Source organism: Chrysochloris asiatica, unplaced genomic scaffold (assembly GCF_000296735.1).
Source record: "Chrysochloris asiatica unplaced genomic scaffold, ChrAsi1.0 scaffold00050, whole genome shotgun sequence".
NCBI lineage: Eukaryota > Metazoa > Chordata > Mammalia > Afrosoricida > Chrysochloridae > Chrysochloris > Chrysochloris asiatica.
This window is the reverse complement of record NW_006408568.1, coordinates 12,362,299-12,372,942: the sequence shown is the minus strand read 5'-3', so window position 1 is coordinate 12,372,942 and position 10,644 is coordinate 12,362,299. Positions and strand designations below refer to the sequence as shown.

Sequence of the window (10,644 nt, the reverse complement as noted above, 5' to 3'; positions counted from 1 at the left end):
CAAATAAATGACTATTAAGAGTTAACCATAAAAAAGCTCTGTTAAAAGATTTTTTGTCTATTGAAATTTTACAGCAAAATTTCCTAGTTTGTTCCCTGGAATATTATAAACTCAAGTGGTAGTCTGTTCTTTGAGAAGAAAGATTATCTGGGTTCAAATGAGGTGAAGAACTCTGACAACCCTACTGTTCCCATACCAACCTCCACTTGCATCATTGAGAGTCATAATGAAAATATCTGAGAAATACTTAGTAATAAGAAATATGTTTTGTGGTTAAACAAACCTTTTGTTTACTCAAGATAAGATTGTTCTACGCCACACATTTTTCTCTCCCTGTGGCACCTTAGGATAAGCACTGGACTGCAAGGTCAGTTTGAACCGCAAGGTCGGAGGTTCAAACTCACCAGCTTCTCCTTGGAAACCCTATACTTGGTAGCTATGAGTCAGACTTGTCTTGACAGCACTTAACAATAACACCAACGCCCAAAGATTTTCCATGACTCCCATAAAATTATCCAACTAAGTATAATGTATATTGTTCACTAATCACAACTGTCTCTTTTCCTTTCTTGTTTCCCCCTGTACTCCCCTTAGTTTTTCTTCCCAGCTTCATGCCTCAGTTTGGATGTGTTCTTGCCTGGCTATTTCTTTTTACTGGCAAGAAAGCCCTAATGTCTGACAGTCACTCCTTCTCCCAATGAACAATTTATCAGGGCTTTCTTGCCAGTGAAAAGAACAGAGTTTGTGCCCCTAGCTTCTTGCATCTTTTTGTCAGCTTTCCTTCCAGTATCCCCTAGTGCTGTGTTTTGCTGCTAAGTGTTGTCAAGTCAATTCCAACTCATAGCGACTCTGTAAAGAGTTTCTGAAGAGCGGCTGTTGGGTTTGAACCACCGACCTTGTGGTTTACAGCTCAGTGCTTATCATAGAGTGTCACACCAGGACTGTGTATTGACTAGTAACAAGGGCTAATAGCATTCACGCTACACTGAGAGTGCACCCTACACACCAGTTTTTTGGGTTGTTGTTTTTTCCCAATTAAAAGGAACCATGTACTTAACTAGGAAAGAAAAACATTCTCTAGTTTATCAGTTTAATTTATCTATCTGGATGAAATCCAAGGTGGCTTCAAAAAGTTCATAGAAAAATGGAATGAAAAAATAATGGAATTGGACCCTAGGACCATCAAGGGAGAAGAGCATGAGTGGAATGTGGTACCCTAACTAGAGAAGCAGAGACACCAGAGATGGAGGCAGAGATGAGGACATGGAGAGAGAGAACAGCTGAGGACTTTAGACTCATGGAAAGGGAGGGACTGAGTGCTGATGGCCAGGAGGCAAGTTTGCAGAAAGTGCCATTTGGTTGTTTAAACAATTATATATTCCTGAGTGTTTTTGTGTACATCTCCTCACCACCACCACCACCCCCCCCACACACACACACCCAAACAAAAAGAAAAACAGAGGGAATAGAAGCAAATACTGTTGAATGATGATGCATGGACGGGATTATAATCATTGCAATTATATGAAATATGATAGGATGAATGCAAAACTGATGTTCTCCCATGTAAACTATCACTCAATGTACAATAACAGCTTTCAAAATAATAATGGAATTATCTTTAATCTTTAGCTTATTCAATCATTTAATTCTGTTTTTCCCATGAACTTTCTGAAGTTCCCTCATGGAGAAGTTTTGCTGTCTCTACTCCCTTGTTCACCCCTTCTCCATTGTCAGGAGTCTAGAAGTGTCTCTGGAACTCTGCAGACTCCTAGAAAGGCTCCTACCCAATATGTTCCATCTCAGTACTCATAGTCAACACCGCTTTCTGTCAAGATGCCTTCAGGATTCATGCCTTCAAGCTTTAAAAATAAAGTTTCCGTGGAGTTGATTCTGACACATGGCAATCCCATGTGTTACAGAACTGAGTTCTGTAGGGTTTTCTTGGCTGTACAGAAGCAGATTGCCTAAACTTTTTTTCATGGTGCCATTGGGTGGGTTCAAATTGTCAACCTTTTGGTTGGAGTTCCAACTCATAGCAACCCTATATAGGATTTCTGAGGAGTGGTTGGTGAGTTTGAACTGCCAACCTTATGGTTCAAACCGACCTTGTAGTCCAGCACATTAACCCACAGCACCACACTAGGACATGATTTACATAATATTCTTCACCAAAATCATAATTCAAAGACATCAATTCTTCTTTAGTCTTTCTTATTCATTATCCAGCTTTTGCATTCATATGAAGTAATTGAAAAGACCCTGAGTTAGGCATAACTTAGTTCTCAAAGTGGTAACTTTGCTTTTTAACACTGAAGATCTTTTGCAGCTGATTTTCCCAATGTAATAAGTCATTTGATTTACTGTTGTCATGAGTGTTGATTCTGGATCCAACTAAAATGACATCCTTGACAATTTCAATCTTTTCTCCTCTTATCTTGCTTACTGGTCCATTTGTGAAGACTTTTGTTTTATATTAAGGTGTAACTCGTAGTGAAGGCTGTAGTCTTGGATCTTCATCAGTAAGTGTTTCAAGTTCTCTTCCCTGTCAGCATGTAAGATTGTGTCATCTGCATATTACAGACTGTTCATGAATCTTCCTCCAACCTTGATGCTTCATTATTCTTCATATAGTCCAGATTTTCAGATTATTTGTTTAGCGTACAGATTGAATAAGTATGGTGAAAGAACACAGCCCTGGCACACACCTTTCTTGATTTTAAATCATTCAGTCTTCCCTTGTTCTGTTCAAATGACTGCCTCTTAGTCTATGTGCAGTGTTCTGGAATCTCCATTTTTCACAATGCTATTCATAATTTGTTAGGGTTCATACAATCAAATGCCTTTGCATAGTCAGTAAAACAGGTAAACATCTTTGTTATTCTTTGCTTTCAGTCAAGATTTAGCTGATATCAGCAATAATAGCTCTCATTCCACATGTCTTCTGAACTAAACTTGAAACTATGGTAGCTCCCTGTCCATGTACTGCAACCATTTTTGAGTTATCTTCAGCAAAATTTTACTTATGTGTAATATTAAGGCTGTTGTTTGATAATTTACACATTCCGTTAGGTCACCTTTCTTTGGAATGGGCAAAAATATGGATCTCTTCCAGTCAGTTGGTCAGGCAGCCATCTTTCAAATTTCTTCATATAGACTAGTAAGTGCTTCCAATGCAGCATAGGTTTGTTGAAATATTTCAATTAGGATTCTGTCAACTCCTGAAGACTTGTTTGTCACGAAGACCTTCAGTGCAACTTGGACTTCTTCCTTCAATATCATCAGTTCTTGACAAATTCTTTCTGGTACAGTGACTATGTATTCCTTCCATCTTATTTTGATGCTTCCTGCATTGTTCAATATTTTGTCCACAGAATCCTTCAGTGTTTTAATTTGAGGCACAAATTTTTGTTTCCGTTCTCTCAACTTGAGAAATGTCTAGCATGTTCCTCCCTTTTGGTATTCTAAGCCCAGGTCTTAGCACATTTCATTATAATACTTTACTACTTTGTTTTCTCCAGCATCCCTCTGAAATCTTCTATTCAGTTCTTTTGTGTCATCATTTCTTCATTACTTCATCAATACTTCAGCAGCCTCTAAATATTAATTTCAATAATCTTTGTGTCTGACCCAAACGTCACATATTTCCGGTTCACTCTCTGTGATAACCTGTCTCCAAAAGTCATCCTAACTTCTTCATTGGTTGTTAGAAGTATTCCTTAACCTGACTGTGCTTTTTGACCACTTTAGAAGCTAACATTCCCTAACACATCACTATTATGATCCCTTTGCATATTCCTTCAATTCCCTAACCTCTCTCTGAATTTGGAAAACTGGCCTCGTAATCCTCTTTAACCCAATTCTCTTTCAGTGAGCTTGAACCTGAGCAGACAAAAGTTGCAAAGAAAAGCACAACCAGGCTGATTTTGTGTTCACAAATCTCAACTGGATCAATAATTCTGTCTGAAATCATACTACATTTCTCTAGAACACTCATCTGCTTTTCTAGATGATGGTTTCATATCTTTTCCTCATTCATCCAAATTCCCAACAAGTTCTCCAAAACCTTCATTTTCAATGGATGATCTTGAAATCGAAGTAAATGCCCACTATCACATTCTCCAACTGCATACAGGGGATCAGATTCAAGCTTTGTTCAAGGAATTTTGAATCATTATTTTCGGTTTGGGATTTGTGATGAAGGGAAGGGTTTAGGAACTTAACTCAGATCCTGTATTTAGAAATAGACAACCTAAGAATTACATTGAATCGTGTAAAGTAAGTAAATTTTGCAAAGTAAATGATCAAAAACAAATTGTTTTGTTGTTGTTTGTTAACTAAGCAGTCAAGTATGAGCAACGCTGAAGAAAGATTCAAACTCTCCTGGCATGGATAACATTTTTATACAACATTCCTGTAAAGTATGCCTACAGTGACTTGAAAGAATTACTTGAAGTCCAAGGATTGAATCCAATTTGATTGAATTCATTTTGGAGCCATTGGCAGCTGTAACCTTGGCCCCGCCTATCTTGTTTGTGGTTGGTATAAATAAAGAAAGGTTACCACCTTTTCTACCACTGTGGCTGGCTATCAGCTAGGAAGACAAAGGAAGGTTAGAATCAGGTTAGCCAGGACTAGGACAGCGATGGACTTCAAGCACATGCATTCTGTGAAACTGAATGATGGACATTTCATGCCAGTCATTGGATTTGGCACTTATGCTCCTGAAGAAGTAAGTGGCAGCCAGGGATTGAAGGATTGAATGCACACAGCCCTGAATGGGGTATGAGCAGATATCAATCCTCTGCCCAGTAGACACTGAGTGATTTGGGAGGCAGTATTTGGGCCTTCATTTCACATTGGCAACTTGCTTCTCTCCAGACCATAGAGGTATTTTTGACACAAAGTGGGTGATAAGTTGTTGACTGTCAGAGACAGGGGTGGATGATTTTGTTTGACTTCTCTTTCTAATTGTGTTGCTTTGTTTGGTTAACATACACTGAAGGCTCACCAGGTAAGTATTTTGTATGTGTTCTCTGATTTACTTCCTAACAACTCTGCAGGTAAGTACTATCATTATACTTATTTGGTATATGTTTAAAATCCCAAGCTAAACTCTTCTTGTACCCATCTGCTACTTCAGTCATAACCACTCTATTATTTGTTAGAAATTCCTGATGGATGATGGCATGAGAGGAAAAGTAGTTCCACCATTAACATGACTACTCTGTAGCAACTTGCTGTCAGCTTATTGGGGCTGGCTGTATTTGCCAGAGGATTCGAATCCTCCAAAATTTTCTCATGTAAAAAACATTAGATGAGGAAGACTTAGGTGAAGTGAAGTAGCAACAGGGATGGGATTGTGCTTCTCACCAAATATATTATTCATGCCCCCATAGTAATTCACTGTAATGCATTTAAAATACCAAAAGCATCACATCGAGTCAGAGGTAGTTTGTTGTGGCTTGAAAGGGATTGTCCTCCAAAATGTCAGAGACAAACATACTCTCTCTTGGTACAACTATGTCATGAAATTAGCAATTTACTAAGTTGCTAATCAAAAGGTTATAGGCTTGAGTTTACTCAGTGGTGCCTCAGAATAAAGGCCTGGTGATCTAGTTCCAAAAGTCAGCCTTTGAAAACCACATTTCTTCTCTGACACATCTGAGGTCACTATGCATCAGAATCAACTTTATGACATTTAAAAAAAATTATTGCTGTTGTTGTTGTTAAGTGTCATTGAGTTGATTCTGACCCATAGCGACCCTGTATAGGGTTTCCAAGGAGCGACTGGTGAGCTTCAACCATCGACCTTGCAATTCAAACAGCTTTGCAGTCTGATGCATTAACCCACAGCACCACACCAGGACTCTAGCAGAGGGTTTGTCTTATAACTGTTACATCCAAATTTTATACTGCTGTTAAAGCCAGAAATCTATTATAGAGATAGAATAAAAATATCCCATGATTTTCTTACCTAGACAATCCCTAGACACATCTTTACAAGGATAAAAGGCATTTCTGGGTGTCACAAATGGTTTAGGGCTCAACTACTAGCCGGAAAGTTGATGGTATTTCAAAAGACAGTCTGACAGTCTCATGCTAAAAGGTATAGTCTGTGGAGCAGCTATACTCTGCACATGCGTGGAGTTACCATGCATGGGAATCAACTTCATCCTAACTTGAATTCTTTTAAAATGTGAACCTCATGAGCACTTTATTGTGAGTCTTTTCAGGAAGAAGGAACATATTGCTGCTTTTGTACCTGTTTGTAACTTTATTTGTTCAGCTAAGTTTGTTTTCTGGGAAATAAGTAAACAACATCTCAGATTTCAACATCAAGGCTTTGAATGTTGGAAATTAGAGGCATGCTGTATAAATTATATTCTCCTGACTTTGCTCTTAAGGTCAACTGCCCAGTGTGCAACCCAGGGATCCGCTGGGTGGCAGTCAGTATCTTCAGTCTTCTTCTGCTGTTCTTGGTACACAATTTCTAAGATCTGGTTCCAGTGTTCTGTCCTCAGTGCTTTCATCATGGTTCTGATACTGGCCTTAGGACAGCCTTGATTTTCTACATTGTTCATAGTTCCTGGAATGTGAAAAGAGAATGTTGATTTCATTAATTTTAGAGACAGGTACATATTAGAACACATGAACTATTTTTGACAAGGTAGGCAGAGAGAGCTAATTAAACTTTTGGACTTATGAATGTGACCATCAAAATGATTCAGGTAGAATATGTAATCATTCAACAATAAGTCAATTAACCAATCCACTGAGCATTATTAATCTACTAAAACCCAAATCAAGTTTATTCAAATTCATGGTGACCCCATGAATGTCAGAGAACAAGTGTACTCCACAGGGTTTTCGATGACTGATTTTTCAGAAATTCATCTCCAAGACTTTCTTCTGAGATACCACTGCGTAGGCTCACATCTTCAGCCTTTGGGTTAGCAGCAAATACACTAAATGCGTGCATTCCCTAGCAATAGTGTTAAAATGCATAGAAAGTAGTTTTGCTTCTCTGAGACTTTGACAACTAAAGAAATATAATGCGCAGCAGAGCAACAGCTACGTAACAATATTCAACAGTATTTCACCAAATGCCAAGAGAACTTGAGATTCAGAGGAAGGATTCTAACATGAACTGGATTGTTCTAGGATGGCTTCAAGGGGAATGTGATCTGAGCTTAAGCAAGGTTTGAAGTTACTCAGACATTCCAGTGAGGAGGGTGGCTCAGCTCTAGCAGAAGTAGCCAGTGAGGGCAGAAAGCTGGAAAATTGTCTGACTGTAGAGAGCTTAAAGGAGCCCTGGTGGTGCAGTAGGATAAGCATTGGACTGCTAATCACAAAGTAGGCAGTTCAAACCCACCTGCTGCTCCATGGGAGAAAGAGGAGGCTTTCTGCTGCCATAAAGATTTACAGCCTCAGAAACTCTATACAGAGTCGCTATGAGTTGGAACCAACTCCATGGCACACCACCACCATCACCAGAGGTTATATTCAAGTTTAGCCTATGGCCCCAGAGTACAGGACCGTTACTAAGGATTCTGTCATAAAATAAGGGAGCAGGATGAGTGGGAAGAATGGTAAAAATGTTAGTGAGAAAATAAAAGGCCTCTCTCTGAGTTGAGTGGTGGTGGTGGTAGTGGTGGTGGTGTGCTGTTGAGTCAATTTTGAACCTGTATAGAGTTTCCAAGCCTGTAAATCTTTATGTGAGCAGAAAGCCTCATCTTTCTCCTGCAGAACAGATGGAAGTTTCAAACTGCTGCCCTTTAGGTTAGCTGCCCAATTCGATTTATTGTGTTAAAAGAGCTTACATAAAATTTTAGTGGTATAAATTTATTATGTTATATAGCCATCACCACTCTCTAGTTCTAAAATGTTTCAGCACTCCAAACAGAAATTCTGTACCCATTAAGCACTGACCCACTCCTACACCCCGTGCCAGCCCTTTGGTTGCTGCTACCATCCAGTGGATTCTGATTCAAAGTGACCCTAGATGGGAGAGTAGAACAGCACATTAAGGTTTCCTAGGCTGTCATATTTATGGGGGAGTCCTAGTGTGGCACTGTGGGGTAATGCTCTTGACTGCAAGGTCGGTTTGAAATGCACGGTCTGTGGTTCAAGCTCACACAGGGTCTATATGAATTGTAATGACTTGCTGACACTTAACAACAACAATCTTTATGGGAGCTTAACCATTGCATCACCAATCCCTTTAAACCTCTAAATCTACTTTCTGTCTCTTTGAAATTTGTCTACTCTGGGTATTTAATATAAATGGGACCATTCATAATTTGTCCTCTGTTTCCAAGTTTCACCCATGTTGTAACATATGTTGTTGTTAGGTGCCATCAAGTTGGTACCGACTCATAGCCGCCTTATGCACAACAGAACAAAACACTGCCCAGTCCTGGGCTAACCTCACAAGTGATGCCCTACTTGAGCCCACTGATGCTGCCACTTTGCCAGTCCATTTCACTGGGGTCTTCCTCTTTTTTTATGACTCCTCACCTTATCAAACATGATATCTTTCTCCAGTGACTGGTCCCTCCTGACAATATGTCCAAATTATGAGAGATGAAGTCTGGCTATCCTGGCCTCCAAGGAGCCCTCTGGCTGTATCTCTTTTGGCAGGCAATGGTACTTTCAATATTCTCCTCCAACACCATAATTCAAATGCATCATTTCTACTATGATCTTCCTTATTCACTATCCAACCTTCGCATGCATCTGAGGTTATTGAAAATACCATGGCTTGGGTTGGGTGCCCCTTAGTCCTCAAGGTGATATCTTGTTGTAACATATATAGAACTTAATTTCTTTTTATGGCTGAATAATATTCACCATATGTGGTACAGACGTACTACACTTTGTTTATCCATTTATCTGCTGGTAGACACTTAGGTTATTTCTACCTTTTGGCTGTTGTAATTCAGCTGTGATTTTAACTCTAGGTATTGTTTTAGGTTGGATTCTTTAGAAAATCAAACCCAGTAAAACACATATACAAAGAGAAGTTTATATCAAGGAAATGACTCACACCATTGTATAGGTGGGAGAGGACCAAGTCTGGGTAAGATGAACCAAGTTCAGCAGGTCAGAAGGCAGGTAGATAGGCATGTCCAGCAGACAGGCAGGCAGGCAGACAATAGAGGAAGTCACTGGCTCAAGTCCAAAAAACCAGAGGTCAAAGAATGAGTCTGATGCAAGAACCAGACCTTAGCAGAGTCCAAAAAAAAAAAAAAAAAACACCTTTGGCTGAGTGTCTAATATATTGGAAAGCAGGTCATACCCCCGAGAAAACATCCTTTCAACCAACTGGCTGCACACAGCAGAGCCTCTCCTACAGTTAACTGCATTGCATTACAGGGATAACTACATCTTATCTGCCAAACCACTGAGAATCCTGGTCCAGTCAGGTTGCACAAAACCATCAAAGGTATATATCTAGCAGTGGAATTGCTGAGTCATATGGTAGATCTTTGTTTCTGTTGCTGCTGTTGCTAATTATAGCCATTCTTGTAAATGTGAAGTGGTCTCTCATTGTGGTTGTGATTTGTATATCGCTAAGTGACTAATTAGTAGCATTCATCTGTCATACTGTGGTGGTCTGTGTATTGCTGAGATGCTGGAACTATACTACTGGTATTTGACCTACTAGTAGGGTCACCCATGGTGGACAGATTTCAGCTGAGCTTCCAGACTAAGACAGCCTAGGAAGTAGGAGAGGAAGACCACTTCTGAATGGTTAGCCACTGAACACCTTATGAGTAGCAGCTGAACATTGTCTGAGATAGTGCCAGAAAATGAAACCTCAGGTTGGATGGCACTCAAATAGGACTGGGTAAGACCATAATGATATGAATGGAGTAAAGTTTTTGAGGTCTTCATTTACTGATAGGGAACAACTCAAAACATGAAGACATAGCTGCAAACATCCATTAATAATCAGAATGTGGAATTATGAAGTATAAATCTAGGAAAATTGAATGTTGTCAAAAATAAAATGGAGTGAATAAAGATCAATATCCTAGGCATTCGTGAACAGAAAGGGAGTGGTATTGGCCATTTTGAATCTGACAATTATAGGGTTTACTATGCTAAGAATGACAAATTGAAGAGAAATGGTATTGCATTCATCATCAAAAAAAAGCATTTCAAGATCTATCTTAAAGCGCAGTGTTGTCTGTGATAGGACAACATACATTTGTCTAAAAGAAAGACAAGTTAATACCACTATTATTCAAATTCACACATAAACCTCTAAAGCCAGTGAAGATGAAATTGGTGCTGTAGAACTAACACTGGACTTCGAACCACAAGGTCAGTAGTTCAAATCCACCAGCTGCTCCTTGGAAACCCTAAACAGGGTTGCTATGAGTTGGAACCATCTTGACTGCACTTAACAACAACCAACTTCTTCCAGCTGAAACTAATCAAACATGCAATCAAGATGCACTGATGATTACTGGCGATTGGAGTGTGAAAGTTGGAAACAAAGAGCAAGGGTCAGTTGGAAAATATGGCCTGCATGATAGAAAACATTGCTGGAGATTCCATGATAGAATTTTGCAAGACCAATGACTTATTCATTGCAAGTACCTTTTTTCAACAACTTATAAGGCAACTATATAT

At 39.3% G+C, this 10,644-nt stretch overlaps 1 protein-coding gene across 1 annotated transcript in view; it reads left to right on the top strand.

The window, feature by feature from the left end:
- The first annotated feature begins 4,645 nt into the window (after positions 1–4,645).
- The window catches only part of LOC102826362 (prostaglandin-E(2) 9-reductase-like), a 44,313-nt gene continuing 38,314 nt past the window's right edge, over positions 4,646–10,644 (top strand). Inside the window, exon 1 of the mRNA XM_006862730.1 lies at positions 4,646–4,732. Within this exon, the coding sequence (XP_006862792.1) occupies positions 4,646–4,732 (87 nt within the window). The remainder of the gene's footprint in view (positions 4,733–10,644) is intronic.